This window comes from Molothrus ater, chromosome 6 (genome assembly GCF_012460135.2).
Source record: "Molothrus ater isolate BHLD 08-10-18 breed brown headed cowbird chromosome 6, BPBGC_Mater_1.1, whole genome shotgun sequence".
NCBI lineage: Eukaryota > Metazoa > Chordata > Aves > Passeriformes > Icteridae > Molothrus > Molothrus ater.
This window is the reverse complement of record NC_050483.2, coordinates 52731812-52747295: the sequence shown is the minus strand read 5'-3', so window position 1 is coordinate 52747295 and position 15484 is coordinate 52731812. Positions and strand designations below refer to the sequence as shown.

Here is a 15484-nt window from a genome sequence, read left to right as displayed (position 1 = left end):
TGTAAAGGTGAAAGTCAAATGAAGATACTCATTCAAATTGTTAACATACTGCAATTTCTGCAAATGGCAGGATTCTCAGCTGCATCTTTGCTTTGGGACAAACTTGCTCATTCCTACAAAGACCAGTGGAAGTCACTATTTTCATGAATTTCAGGTGAGCTTTAGATGGGTCAGATCCCAGAGTTCCTGTGCCTGTCTTTAGCAGGAAATCACCTCCTCTCCAATCAAAGCTGAAGATTTTTTTTTTTTTTGGCACATGACAAGAGCAGAGGATTCATTGCGATTTACACCAGCACCCTACTTCCTTTCGAATTAAACTGCAAAACGAGCCCACGGTTTCGCAGGTGCTGGAGGCGAGGTGCAGGTCCTCCCTCTGCAGAGCCGGGCTGCCGGGGGCTGGGCGCCACATCCGCAGGCGCCTCAGGGCTTTCTGCCAGCTCGGGGCGCTTGCCACTCACCAGGCTCTCAGCACGGCCAGTCCGCACGCCACATAACCCTTACTTTGGGGTGATGCACTACCAGACCCGCGTTTGAACCCCCGACCAAGGTGTTGGCAAAGGTGTGAAGCCTACAACCAGCCACGCTGGTGTGCGGTGGCACGCCCCGGCCGGTGGCACACAAGATGGATTCCTGCTCTCACGCCGGCGGTAACGGACGCGCCGGGGCCGGGGCCGCCTCAGCGCCGCAGGAGCGGCCCGCAAGGTCCCGCCACCCACAACCGACCTCCCCGACGCCGAGCAAAATGGCGGCGAGCGCGGGCCCAGCCGGCGGCGCAGCACCCGCCCCGCCCGCCGCTGCGCGGCCCAATGCAATGAATGGGCTATAAATAACGGCCAATGGGGGTGCGGGCTTGCACTCTATATAAAAGACGCGCGGCGGGGCCGCTGGAGCTTCACTCGGACTCGAGCGGTGTAGTACGCGGAGCGTCGCGGAGGTTCTTGCTGTAGCTGCGAAGCCCGCGGTAAGTCCCGGGGCAGCCGAGCCGTTCTGCAGCCTTTAAACAAAGGATTTTATTTTTTTTTCCGTTTTTTTTCTTTTTCCTTTTTTTTTTTTTTTTCTTTCCTCCCCCGCTGTGTGGGGTGGAGCCGGTCCGGCTGAGGAGGAGTACGAGGGGCGGCGCGGGGCAGGGGCGCAGGAGGTGCGGGGGAAGCGGGGAGCGGCGCAGGTGCTCACCGGGCTGGTTGGGCTCTAAAACCAGATTAACCCGGTATTTAGCAGGGTAGTTACATACGCTCGCCCCGTCCAGGTCCCCTGAGGCAGCCGTCTGTTGTGTAAGGGTTTTTTGGATGCTGCGCTGCGCTGCCCTCCCCTCCCCGGTCGGGGAGCAGCCGGGTGTCCGCGGACGCGGAGGGCGCCGTCGCTCCTCCGGCTCCCCTCGCCCTTTGGCGGCGAGAGGAGGCGCGGCCGCGCACCGAGGGTGCGGCGGTGCCGCCCCGCTCACCTGCCGGCCGGCCCGGGGTCCCGGCGGGGCCGAGCACCCCCCGGCTGGCGGCGGCCCGGCCGCTCCCCGAGCCCCGGAGCCGCGCGGGGTCCGCCCGCTGTGCAACGGCTGCTCCGCGCGACCTTGGGCGCGTCCCCTCACCCGGGCGGCGCCCCGGAGCCGGGAGAACCTGTGCCCCTGCGGCCGGGATGGCGGGGACGGGGCAAGGCTGCTGGAGGCGAAGAACTTACTTTCTTTGCTCCTCCTCGGCGCATGTGGAAGGTGGTGTAGCCGCAAAGGTGTGAAGGGCGCGGGTGGAACGTGAGCCAAGGTGACCTTTTGGGTGCCTGGCGTTCCCCCGGGCGGTCCGGAGGCTGCCAAACCCCCAGTGAAAGGCTTCCCGTCTTTCTCCCCTAGTGACTGCGGTAGGGTCAGCCATGCCCTTCTCAAACAGCCACAACCTTCTGAAGATGAAGTACAAGCCTGAGGATGAGTACCCTGACCTGAAAGCTCACAACAATCACATGGCTAAGGTGCTGACCCCGGACCTGTACCAGAAATTGAGGGATAAACAGACTCCCAGTGGATTTACCCTGGATGATTGTATCCAGACTGGGGTTGACAACCCAGGTAATGGGATCGTTAGGTCTGCATAATGATCTGTTCTCCCTCCTGACTGGAAGTGCTTCTTGACAATACTTGAGAACCCAAAGTTCTCAAGCTACTGAGGGACAAATCTAAAGCATTGAGAGACTGCTCTAAAGTCATGGCTCTGTTGGGAGGCCATGTTTCCATCCAGCTATGTTTCATGCTGTGATCTGACACACCAATTCCCAGACACTTCAATTATGTAACTGCTCTGCTAAATACTTTCAATCTGGAGAGGGAAAAAAAAAGTCAAACCAAATGCATTCTAATTATAACTCATCTGAGGAGGGGGGGGGGAAAAAAAGATTACCTGGCCATCTTGGTCTCTTCCTATTCCAGACTGGTTATATGATGTTTTCTAGCACTTCTATGAAAAAGGGGGAGCAGATGTATTTACATGTTAACATTACAGTATTTATTTTTACTCTAGCAATATCAAAATGGCCCAACTAAATAATCAGAGACTGCCTCCTGATGAGGAGTATCCGGACCTGAGCACCCACAACAACCACATGGCCAAAGTTCTAACCCTGGAATTATACGAGAAACTGAGAGACAGAGTCACGCCCAGTGGCTTCACCCTGGATGATGTCATTCAGACTGGGGTTGATAATCCTGGTAAAATGCATTGAGAATATTCTGTGTGAACCAGCTGAAGTAACTGGTGCTTTTGAATATGGTGACTTAAAACTAATCATGTGGAGGTGGCATTTATGAGCAGACTACAGAAATGTAGCTCTCTAGCAGAAGGAGCGAAAAGCAAAGCCTGCTTGCTTGCAGCAAAGCATGATTGTTTAGACATAAAGTTCTATGCAGTGATCTAAATTAGCTAGTCAAATTAGATGTGCTGTGCAAATTTGTCCTAAACCAAGCTTGACAAATGAGCCTGGTTTAATGACAATAGCTATGGGTTTCCATAGCACTGCATTTGACAAACTGGATGAAGTGTAAAATGTAGGGTCTCTCCAAATGTTTCTATGTGAGAATGAACTTCTAAGTGACTAGACTTGCCACTAAAGAACTTGCCTGGTTAGTGCTGCACTGGAGTACAGCCAAATGTCACCCAAACTTAGCTCTTCTGACTTTATTACCACTCCAGGCCATCCCTTCATAATGACAGTAGGATGTGTGGCTGGTGATGAAGAATCTTATGAAGTGTTCAAGGAGCTCTTTGATCCAGTTATTGAAGACAGGCATGGTGGCTACAAACCAAGTGATCAGCACAAGACTGACCTGAATGCTGATAACCTGCAGGTATAAAGTTTTGATCAATTACAGATTATTGGTCTCAGGACTGTGAAGTTGTTGGCAGCTGCCTAAGCTGGTTGCTCAGGCTCTGTCCCCTTGCTTCCACTGAGCATGGACACCTGGGCTGTGAGTCTGGTGCAAGCAGCCTGAAGAGCTTGCTGCTGTGGGATGTCAGTGGCTGGGCAGCTTGTGTGCACTAGGAGCTTTTTTCAGGTGCTGCTGCAGTGTGGGTTGTGCCAAACACCTTCAGTGTGTGTTTCCGTGAGCTATGGGCTCTAAAAGTCAACCTAAACACTGTCCTGGAAGTCAAGGACTATCATAAAATTTAAACACTTTCTTCTGTCTGATCTTGGATCTTAATTACCAGCTGATGGTGTCATGCTATTGAATAAATATTTTTACAGCTAGGAGTAAGGATTCTTAATAATTTTACAGATTTTAAAGGTTATTGTAAACTAAATTCTGGGAGTTCCTAACTCCATATTGATTCGCTAGCCATAAATCATATTGAAAATAAAGAGATTTGGGAGAACAGAAATGAATAGTTCTCATTTTCAGGAATAAACACTTACCTAAAGAAGGTTTTGCCTCATGTTGATATCTCTAGATTGCAAATCTGTAGTGGGTAACAGAAACCCAGACCACAGTCTGAAATGGACATGGAACTGATGTTCTGGTCATATCCCTGTCTTCTAGGACTACTTAGTATCTGTAGCCTTGACCTCAGAGCAAGAGTTATGTTACACAGGTACTTGATGAGATGCTGAAGAGAATTCCCTGAAGTGAGGCGCTGGCTTACAGGCCAGGGAGTCACTGCCTCAGGTGTAAAGTGTGTTCTTAAATGCGCAGGGGCTACGTGTGTTTAGGGATCTTGGTAACAGGGCTGTACTTGCTGGTTTGCTAACCTTGCAGGGAGGTGATGACCTGGATCCCAATTACGTGCTGAGTTCCCGTGTCAGAACTGGCAGGAGCATCCGTGGCTTCTGCCTCCCCCCGCACTGCAGTCGAGGAGAGAGGCGTGCCATCGAGAAGCTCTCTGTTGAAGGTAAGGTGAGAGCTGGGTGCATCAGGGACACTGTCCTGTCCTTTGTGCAAGAGGTGCTCTTTGCAGTTTGAAAATGGAGGTACTTGGCAAAAGGCAGCTCCCTGGAGGCTTAGTATGAACATGGAGCTTTCCCTGGAAAAGGCTCATTGCTTTTGAGCTGCCTCAGCATTGCAGCTTGTAGCTGAGAGCAAGAACACATGGCAGAGGGAAGTTGGACTGCATTAAAGTTGACCTCTGCTGATCCCAAAAGCTTTTGTCTGTGTGTGTGGGGAAAGAGGTTGGTTCATCAGGGCTCAAACCTGAAATGTAACAGGTATGTAGCAACTGTAGGGCTTGCGTCATGGGGTGCAGTGTTTTGTGGCTACATTTAATTGACTTTCATTAATGTTCAGCTTGCTTAGAGATGTAGTCTTGTTCCAAATCTGCAGCTGACTAGAATAAGCACTGGTTTTCATTGAAGCTCTTCAGCTGTTGTGTTTTTTTTTCCTATTGCCTCCCAGTGCTCAAGGTGCAGTTCTGGAGGCTGAGAGTGTAGTTGTTTCAAAATTTCTCAAGGGCAGGGTAACAGTCTTTGACTAGAATAATACTGCTTGTTATATTCATAACCTTGGCTCTCCTTGGAAGAAAAAGCAGTCCCCTTTTTTAGAGTTCAGCAGCAGTAATGATCCAAAACTGCATGTAAGGGAACAAAGGCTACTTGTATAAGCCTGGAAGGTGCAGACAAATCATCTGACACTGCCTCAGGTTCTGCCACAAGGGCATTGCCATTGCAGATGAAAGCAAGGGAGGAACCAGACCCAGCAGATCAAACATTGGAGACCACACACAAAGTATGGCCAAGTGCTGGGAAAGTGTAGAACCTTTAGTCCCATTCTAAAAGAGTCTCTCTCTTTCAGCTCTGGGTAGTCTGGATGGTGATCTCAAGGGGAAGTACTATGCTCTGAGGAACATGACTGATGCAGAGCAGCAGCAGCTGATTGATGACCACTTCTTGTTTGACAAGCCAGTTTCTCCTCTTCTGTTGGCATCTGGGATGGCACGAGACTGGCCTGATGCCAGGGGTATCTGGTGAGTATGTCTGTGAGGAAGCAGTCATAGAAGTTGAATGCTGTTTCAGTGGTGACTTGTACTGTTGGGCAAAGTAGTAACTTCTCACTTTATATTACTGTATTTGATGAGAAACTTCTACAGAGAACTTGCAGTTAACCAGCAAAATTTGGACAAGTGCTCTTATGCTGGTAAGAACAAGCCAGCTTGGCTAGCCCAGAACCAGAGCCTGCATGGGTTAGTGAGCTACAATGCAAAAACTGAATCAGCTTGTGGAAGTGGATCACTTGTCAAGGAGCAGATGTGCCACTACAGTCGGCTCTTCCCACAAAAGTCAAGAGTAATTTGTGGTACAAACCATAGCATTGTCTTAGCTCAGGGTTGATCCTGGATGCATAGTTACTCCCCTGTAGTCTCTTCACTTCTGCTTGCAGAAACTCACTGGTGCTGGACTGGTGTGGCTTTATCTGTGCTAGTGATGAGATCTCCCCCTGTCCTCAGAGACTTGGTGACAGGAATTGACTGATGCAGAGGTGTGGAATAGAAGGATTCTGCTTGTTTTAAATGTAGGTCACCTACATAAAACTGCATCTCAGGAGCTTCTGCACCATAATTAACTTGCTCCCTTGTAAGCTAAGGGCTAGGTTTTTATCAACAGGAATGCTCCAATCTTATTACTGCAGCTGTTTCAGTACAATCTGGAGGAAGCACACTTTGTTTCTGTAGGTCACCTTTAAGATTGCATCATCTACCTGCAGATTGCCAGCACCAGATAGCGCTGTCATCTGAGCATGACTAATCTACAGACTTGAAGTGTGTAATGTCTTAGTGTTGTCTGCATAAATAACTTTCCTTGGGTACTAGCTAATTTTTTATCCTAATCAAGTTCAGAAATTACTAGCAAGATAAACACGGATGATAGTACTTGCTGTCAGCTGCAAGCTGGGGCAGGAGGAGCCCATTGTTCAGAGGATTTTTATATAGCATCTCTGAAGAGCCCTGATCTAAAATTCATAGTGAAAGTAAGATACAAAGTGCAGTTTGACATAATCTGACAAAATACTGCTAAAAAGGCTTGTTATGCATGGTGTCATTATGAATATTATTGTGCAGGACTCCCTCAAAGTCTATTAATCACCTTTCTGCAAATTGCTGAGCAGAAATACCTTAACTTGTAAACTGGAGCCACAAGTGAGCTAGGGTGATGAGGGGGTTTTGAGTTTTGATACTGTAAGACTAAGTAATGCCATGTTACTACTCACTCTGTAAAGGCCAATTCAAATTACCTCTTGAAAAGAGCAGGGTAACAACTACCAGCTTAGCTCAGGTCCTGTGTGGGCAAAAGAAGGAAGATCAATCTTGTTGAAGCAGCTAAGTGAGTATCTTGAACTAAAAACTGCAGTGATGAGCAATTTGGGGCCATCTTCAAAATGTGAGGTGGGCAAGACAGCAAACTGATTGCTTTGTCTCCTAGGCACAATGATAACAAGACTTTCCTTGTTTGGATCAATGAGGAGGATCACCTCAGAGTTATTTCCATGCAGAAAGGTGGCAACATGAAGGAAGTATTCAGCCGCTTCTGTACTGGACTAACAAAGGTAAATCACCATTGTCTGGGCTGTAGGTTCAAATGGCACATGGCTCTCTGGTTAGAGCTGAGAATGCAGTTTTCAAGCCCCCTCTGGAGTCCTCCATGGTTGTGTTTCACAACCTGGATCTCTGAGAACACCCTGAGATCCAGAGCTGTGAGGGCTCCAAAACAGGTGTTATGGCAAAAAGCCTTGTAGCTGTGTAATCTAGAATGTTTGCTTGATGTGGTGGCACCCTTATCCAAATGTCTCAACTGTATTTTAAAGAAATTCTACATAGTTCTCTAAAGCTTTGAAACACCTTGGGGAGGAGGAGAGATTGCTTGAATGTGCATGGGCAAAGCTGGATTCAAGTTCTCTATTTCTAGTCTTGATAGAAGCTTGAGCTTTACCAGCCCCTTTCCTGATCCTAACAGATGTGTCAGCTTGACATGCATTAAATCTAGCTTCCCAACAGATAGTGACATAAGGAGTGTAGCTTTTAAACTTAGCCAGTTTCACTGCTAGGAGCAAGATGAAGGCCTTAAAAGCCCCTTGTTGGTGGCCATTTTTTCCATAGGGGGGAGGCTTATGTGGCTGAAATAGCTGTTTTGAGTGTTGTGGCTGTTGCTGATTGACTGAAGCTGCAAGTGAGCACTAATGGATGTTCTACAATCTTAAAGTAGAGAACAATCTCTAAACATTCATTCTTTCTATTTATAGATAGAAAGTCTCTTCAAGGCCAAAAACTACGAGTTCATGTGGAATCCACACTTGGGCTACATCCTGACTTGCCCATCCAACCTTGGGACAGGGCTCCGTGCTGGTGTGCACATCAAGCTCCCACACCTTGGCAAACATGAGAAATTTGGAGAAGTCCTCAAGAGACTTCGGCTGCAGAAACGAGGCACAGGTGAGAGTTGATAATAACACTGATGGGCTGAGTCAGTCTGCCCTAGGACGCCAGCAAATGCCTGGTTATGGCCAGAGCCATCTCTTGGTTCACACTGTCAGTGCCTGTCACACCACCCAAAAGAAACCCTTGTAAGGCACATGTAGAGAAAAAAGTTTTCAAATTATATAGTGGAGGAGTTTAGGATGCCACTGCTCTACTTATTTTGTACTTTGTCTAGTTAATGTCCTGTGTGTCATTTTGAGCACCAGGTAAGGTGGACCTGGGGCCAGCTGTTCCTGTTCGTATGCAAGGGTGGGAATCCTGGTTTAACCTATGGCTAGGAGATGGCTCCAGTGGGTACTTGTGACCTCAGGTTAGATTGCTCATGGGTCAGAAGAATAAAGAACTGGCCTAATTGCATATTCTGTGGTTCATGTTGGCAGTCACACAGGGCTTTATCTCCTGCATGTAGGACGAGGTACCAGTGGCAGCTTGTAGAGAATGGTCCTGCTGTGTCCCTGCCTCAAGCTAGTGAGGGAGGAAAGGCAGACTCACCTGCTGTGGCTGAGGTCAATGTTGTAACTGCATCTCTTGCTGCAGGTGGTGTGGACACAGCTGCTGTTGGAGGAGTGTTTGATGTCTCCAATGCTGATCGTCTCGGCTTCTCTGAGGTGGAGCTGGTGCAGATGGTGGTGGATGGAGTGAAGCTTCTCATTGAAATGGAGAAACGCCTTGAAAAAGGCCAGTCCATTGATGACCTCATGCCAGCTCAGAAATAAAGCACTTTATTCTCATGCTTCCTAACTTATTGGATGAATAATAAAATGTCACTCCAATTCAAACCCTTGGGGTCAGAGCCCACTTAGTTACACTGTAGAGAAGTCTTCCATCCATCTGTGTTAGAGTTTATTTTTTTGATGGTTGAGATGTTGCTGAAAATGAAATGAAATAAACTATTGTTTGGCCTGAGATGTCTTAGATATGTTAACTGAATGTCTTTGAGATTTAAGTGACTTGGTTTTCATAGTTATGCTAGGTGGTCTGGTTTTGTGTGCAAGCACATCTTCCTAGGTGTGCTGCTGCAGACCAGCTGAGTTGAAATGTTGTTAAAGCAGTTTCAGAAGTTGAACCTCTTAACTTGATTGTAGTTGCTGTAAATTTGAGAACTAATGTTAAACATGAGTCACTGCAAACATGCCCTACCTCCAAGGCTTTGACTTGTGCATCTGCTCATGCCAACTGTAAACTCTCATTATCCTGGGTACTGCAAGCTAGGCTGGTTCCTGTGAGGGAGGGGAGACAGGGCTGGGATCAGAGGACTGCTGCTCTCAGCTGGGCCCTCGGGGGGTGCAGGGCAAGGCTCTGAGGTCAGACTCCAGCCCATGGTATTAGTGACCCTGAGCTGCTTTGTGGGGAGGAGCTTGTCTTCAACCTAGCTAGTGTAAACAACCAGTTGCTCTTTTGAGTGTAAGGGGTGAGGTGAAATCTAGATTAATTCAACCCATGCTTCTCAAGTGATTTTAGCTCAGCCAGGGCAGAGATGGGAGCTGGATGCTGCCACTTAGAGGAAAATACCAGCTAATGAGCTTTAGTCAGCTGACTCTTGCTGGCCCCTGCACCAGTTGCCCCATGAACCTAAAACTGAGCAGTACAGTCAATTAAAACATGAATAAATAGTTTTTTCCAAGCTGGGCCTGGCTTGCAAGCTCAGGTAGTTCTCTGGATATGAGCTCAAGATTGCATCAAGTAGGTCTGTTCTCCAGAATGGCTGTACATGTGTGCTTGCTGTGTGGAAGCATCACATTATTAACACACAGGAGCAGTATTTCCCACAAGTATTGCTAACTAGGAGCATCAGACCCTTGGGAAGAGCAGCCTTTGCAGCTCATGCAGATGCACCTGCTCAGCAGCTCTACCCACTGCTAAAACACAGATTTGATGGAGGGAGCGTGATGAGGGGTTGTTGCAGAGCTCCTTGGCGTGCAGCTTTATATAGGTTTGTGTAGATAACTGAGCTTTCTTTTGTAAAGGCTGTGATATTTCTAAGGCTGTGATTGCAGGCTGTCACTTAGCTGAAGAGATGATTCCAGCTGGGGTAAGCTAATTTAATTTTGGTGAGAAAAGGCTGAGTGAACATTTCAGATAAGATTTTTTTTTTCTTTTAATACAGCTTTGTATGTGTTTCAAAGTTAATTGGGTGGGGGAGAGGAGATCATATGTAAGAGTTTTGTTCTGTACTGGGTGTTCCTGTATTAAGTTAATCAGCACAGGAGTTTTCTGTGTGAAGCTTGTGAGAGCAGGGAAGAGAAAATGGTGCAAGATACAACCGATTGGTTCTGTATATTCTTTAGATCCCCCATGCTGTGCTTCATGTCACTGTTCACAGACGCTTGGCAAATAGCTGGTTTTGCTTCTTGTAATCAGAGAGTGTTCATTTAGTGGTGCCTCTCCTCAACACAGCGTCGTTACTGCGCTCACAGCAATTACCTAATGAAAGGAGTTGCCTGAAAACTTGTCTATTTTTTTCTAGCTATATCAGCTGGACTAATAAAAACATTTCTCTCTCTATGCATCTTGTTTCTCCTATGTTCTTAACCCATCAGAGCTGTTACATTTGTCTGCTTTCAGCCCTGAGTCCTTGCAGTCTGAGACAGCACCTGTAGCTGGCTAAACAATTGTGCTCAAAGCAGCAAGCCAGTCTTTAATGCCTGCATCCAGCTAGAAAATACTTCTTTTTAATTGGTTTTCTTTCCCACGCACTACCTTTGCTGTGTTCCCTCGTGTTGCTGCCATGCGACCATGCTTTTGTTTCAGCTTGTACAAAGCAAAGCAATTGCAAGTATTTCAGAGAAAGAATGTGTCCTGGCAAAAGGTGGATACTGTGACCAACCCAAGGTGGGACTTTCTAAAAACCTCTGATCAAGAGAGAGATTAAAGCTCCTGCCCCTTCACCTTAAAAGCTTTGGTTTGGTCTTTGGCATTACTCACCCTTGTGCCCTGGGTGCCCATCATGGATTGTATGGAGCAGCCACTTGTTTGTGCTCTGGGCACTCAAATGGTGCCAGGTGCTGGCAGGCTGCCATGGGGCAGGAGAGAGAGGAAGCTTATCAGTCAGTGCTGTGCTTTATCCAGGGAACCTGCATTAACCACCTGTGTCCAGTAGCTTTTGTAAAGGAGCCATGTGGCTCCTGCTCTCATCACCCCCACGGTGATGGCAGTGTCCTCACCAGGCCAGAATGGGGACTTCTCTGTTGGTCCCAGCAGTGCTGGGGGAGGAGAGGGGTCAGGAGCCCTTTGTGCCATCTTTGGGCTTTCCTGTGATGTTTCAGCTGAGCTTTTCTCCCCTGTAGACTGGTGAGCAGGGATGGTTGCTGCCATCCTGCTGCTGCAAGGCAGCCCCTTGTATTGTCCTGTTTCACTGCCCCTGCTCCCCCAGGCCAGCACATTGTCCCTTGGGTGCTGCGAGACATGCACCACTTTTATGATGTTCTAAAGAGAAATTTCTGTTTGTCATTACATTTTCCTCCTGTTCCTGCTTCCCTCAGGGAGCAGCTGGCCAGCCCTGGCTGGTGTGGTGCCAAGCCTTGCCTCTGGACACGTGTGGCACAGGCAGCGCGCTGCCTGCTGGCACCCCAGAGCCCTTGCTCAAGAAATGAATCTCTTTGGGAAACCATTTGCCTCTCATGTTACACTCACTGGCAGCTTAAATGCTCCTTATCCCACTTCCGTGCTATCTACTGGAAAATGATTCATGGTGTCTCACCCTCTGGAGGACTCAGCACCGCAGCCCTGGTGGGGGAGGCTCCCAGCCCTCAGAGCCAGGCTCAGGCTCCCCGCTGCTCCCCTGTGCCTCCGGCCAGGCCAGGGACAGGGCGGCTGCTTCCCGAGCAGCTCCAGCTGCTCCACAGTGGCTCCTGCTTCCCAGGACAAGGTGGCCAAACCGTGTCCCTCCTCTCTCACAAAAATAAGGGATGGAGCAAGGTGGTTTTACCTGCTGGATTCCTGGTGAGTGCTCTGCCTGGGGCACAGGAGGCTCCTGCTCCAGTCCGGCTCTCCGCAGAGGATTCTTGCTCAGCTCCAACCACAGCCTAGGGCAGGGCAATGCTTTCTTCCAGCTTTCCATTTTGCTCAGCATCCATTGCTAGGCCAAGAAGGAAAAGGAAGGTGCTATTGCCTAATGTCTCCAGCACTCACCTGGGAGGGTTTAGGCTCCAGCCTGTCCTCAGATGAGCATTACCATATTTTTACGCAACATGGAATAACTTGAGCAGAAGACTTTGAGTGATCTTTGTTCTTTTCTCCACCCACCCACCCACACACAAAAAATGTGGTAGTGTGGTAGGCAAGGCACTCTTCTGAGGATGGAGATGGCATCTCAAGCTTTTCATCTCCTGTTTGCTTTGCTTTTCCCCTGGGGAAGCAGCAGGCCAGCAGGCTCCTTTGGCTGCTCCACATTCCTCTGGCTAGTCTGCCTTCCCTCCTCCTAAAAAAACATAGTTACAAAGCTGGAAATAGCCTGGTGACATTTTCTCCAGCTCTCCCCCAGTGGGGCAGGGCACTTCCCCACCATCATGGGGTTTTGTTGGGTTTTATTTGTCTGCAGTGGAGGGGAGCCCAGCCCAGCAATGGAGAACACCCCACAGCACAAGATAAGAAGCTAATCATAACTGGGCCTCTTGCATTGCTTGACCCTCTTCCCCTGGCTATGACATTTTAGATTTATTTTCTTACACAGAAATCACACAAGCCCCAGACCAGCTGCTGTTCAAGGGCCATGTGGGCCACTTGCCCTGGACCCAAGCACCTCACCAGCCACGAGCCACTGGCCAGGGGTGAGGGCTGCCCAAGGTGTCAGTCCTGAACCAATGGGCTTCCCCCACCTTTTGGAACACAATCTGGGCAGGTTTTTTTGTCCAAATGCTGTACAGAGCCAGGCTGAGTGTGCCAGGTGAGAACTAGTACCTGCTACACCCACAGTGTGAGTCTAGTGATCAAATTGGCAGCGTGAGCTCAGCCTGGGGTTGAAAATTAGCAGGGAAATTCTGCAGTATCAGACAGGGTAAAAATAAACTCAGATGCATCCAGACCTACCAAACATTTTTGTTTTTCTCATTCAGCCAGTGAGTAAGATCTGAGAAACCATTTTTATATATATATATATATGCACGTACACATATATATATATATGAATTAAACTTTTAAAAGGGCAGAATGCCTCATGTTCAACACCCAGGAAAATGGGTAGGAAAATGTTAACGTTGAAGTTTTTAATGAATGTGAAAAGTTCAGCTAAAAATACACAAGAATGGGCAACCCTGAGCTTTCTTCAATGCAATTTCAGAATAAAATCAAAAGTGAAGTTTAATTTACCATATGCATGCAAGCTCCAGATCTTTGCAATGACCTCAGCTTTTCCCTGTGTTTTGTGCAGGTGGGTGTGAGGTTTGGCTGACAGCTGCAGTCTGGTTGCTTTTTCCACATCCATTATTGATGACCAGGGAGTGAAACTGAGAATAACCTGGAAGACCTTGGAAGTGTCAGCAGCAGTGCCTTATTGTGATGGTGTTTGATGGTAGCACTCAAGCACAGCAAAGCTTTCCTGGATTACATGTGAAAGAGTGAGACTGGAAAATTACTGAATTAACTCACCTGAAACCCCATGCCTGGACCAGCAGAGCAGTGAGCACATTCACCAAGGGCAGGTTTTCTGGGGTGTGAATAGTGTCTGTCTGCAGTTCAAATGTGCTGCACATCCAAACTGCAGCTAAGCTGGAGGGTTCTCTCTAGTGCCAGCTCTGCCCATGGCAGCTGATGGAGGTTGGCCGCTGTCTTTGGCACAGAGGTGACTCCTCCTGCTGTGCTGTCCCAGCTGGCCAGGGACAGGCTGGAGGCAGAGAGGTGCAAACCAGGTGGCTTTGGGGCATGGCTGGTGAAGCCATTTCAGGCGGGGAACCTGGTGTTTCACTGAGGGCCTGCGGTTTGCCCACAGAAACTGGCCCTTCTCCCTGCAGGCTGTGGTGAAATCCCCTGAATCATCACTAATCCCTGCTGGGGCTGCCAGCGCTCCCAGGCTGCCATTACTGGGAGCTGGCACTGCCATCCCCTGCTGGCACTGCTGACCCAGAGCCTGTGCTGGAGCCAAGGACTGCACATGTCCAAGTGGGCAGGAGAGGAGAGGTCTCCAGGGGGAATGGACACAGGAGGGCCATGGAACCCCTGTGGTCCATAAAGGAGTGGGCTGTGTTCAGCAGAGGACAATGAGATAGCTTTGTCTTGGTTTGTTGCTGTAACAGCCTCCAAGCTGGAACTTGTCTGGGAGAGATGGCTCCAGAAATACTTGTGGGAATATGCATGACAAGGGGATTGCAATGGATGGCCCCAGAGTTTCATCTCCTCTCCATGGGAGAGTCATGGCTGGCTTTTTTTTTGTTTGTTTGTTTGTTTCTTTTTTTAAAAATAAGCCATTATTTTAAGGGAAAATGGCATTGAGCATCTTGAGGATGGGTACCTACCTCCTTCCCTCTGACTCTGGCATGTCCCCCCTCTGTCCCTGTCAGTGCCCCTTCCCCTCCTCCATCTGGTGGGTGGCACAGGGTGCTCTCTGATCCTGCCAAGGGATGGCTAGTGGGACTCCCAAACTTTGGACTTGCCTAAAGGGTGGGAAGGGCCATGAGAAATCAAACAGCTCAGCTGTTTCCTACTGCTGAGAGCTTCAGGAGAGGCTTGAAGGTTTCTTACAGCTGTCCTGGAGGCCAAGGAGAGCTGAGGAGGGAATGCAAGGTCAGGTGTGCATGGCCACATGTGCAGGGGCTGCAGAGTGCCCAGCTACCCTAGTGCTCAGCTTCTGTGCCCACCAGGTGCTTGGGCACCTCCCAAATCTCCCTGTGGCTCTCCAGAGGCTGATCCCAGCCCACAGTACTGTTCACAGCATCCCTCAGTGTCCATGCTTCCCACCTCCCAACTCTTTTTGAAGCCCTATCCCAGCAGCAGGAGGCATGTGCTGGGGATGGATGGATGCACGTCCCCACAACCCCAAAAGTCCTGGCCAGGATCCCCAGCCAGTGGTGCCTGTACAGACTGCTGCTCACTGCAGCCAGCTCCTGACTGCATTAAGTGGAAGAGAGCCAGGTGGATGATCATCAGCAGGGGCTGGGCAGGGCTGTGTGAGAGGCACCTAATGCAGCAGCTGCTGGGAATCTCACCTTGCACCTGAGCAGCACCCACCTGGTGCAGCAGCTGAGCTGCCCACTGCCATGTCCTGCTGTGCTTGCTCCAGCTCATTCCCTGGGCTGCTGTGAAGTGGGGCAGGGCTCACCTGGGCACCAGGCTGAGCCAGCAAGCAGGGACTGGCCAGCACAGCGCCCCAGGTTGTGTGTTTTCTGTTATGTGGTGGTTTGGCCTTTTTTTTCTGTGTGTGTGGTTTTTTTTTTTTTCTTTTTTGCAATGAACCCTGTGCTTTGCAGAGACTTGTCAGCAGGACAGAGACCTTGCAGCTTAGTGTGGGGGGAGCTTCAGATTTCAGGCATCAGCCTGGGTCACTGCTGAGCTGAAACAGGGCTAAGGACAACCTCAGCATGGCATGGAGACAATCCATCTCTGCCACACCTGTCCCT

General features: G+C 49.1%; 1 protein-coding gene across 2 annotated transcripts; it reads left to right on the top strand.

Annotated features, from left to right (window-relative positions):
- Positions 1–856: 856 nt before the first annotated feature.
- On the top strand, positions 857–10439 carry CKB (creatine kinase B). 2 transcript variants are annotated; one of them, XM_036383962.1, is made up of 8 exons: positions 857–961; positions 1838–2050; positions 3168–3322; positions 4229–4361; positions 5258–5429; positions 6883–7006; positions 7700–7889; positions 8472–10439. In XM_036383962.1, the coding sequence occupies exons 2-8, from the start codon at positions 1858–1860 to the stop codon at positions 8648–8650; spliced, it is 1146 nt and encodes a 381-aa protein (XP_036239855.1). In that variant the 5' UTR covers positions 857–961; positions 1838–1857; the 3' UTR covers positions 8651–10439. The 2 variants fall into 2 exon arrangements, with proteins under 2 accessions (XP_036239855.1, XP_036239856.1); XM_036383963.2 differs by lacking the exon at positions 1838–2050 and adding an exon at positions 2499–2686 and having other exon boundaries at positions 859–961.
- The last annotated feature ends 5045 nt before the right edge of the window (positions 10440–15484 follow it).

Coding starts and splice junctions, on each gene's coding strand:
- CKB (XM_036383962.1), top strand. CDS start 1,858: ATGCCCTTCTCAAACAGCCACAACCTTCTGAAGATGAAGTACAAGCCT. Junction 7,007..7,699: donor TCTGTACTGGACTAACAAAG/GTAAATCACCAT, acceptor TTCTATTTATAG/ATAGAAAGTCTCTTCAAGGC. Junction 7,890..8,471: donor GCTGCAGAAACGAGGCACAG/GTGAGAGTTGAT, acceptor CTCTTGCTGCAG/GTGGTGTGGACACAGCTGCT.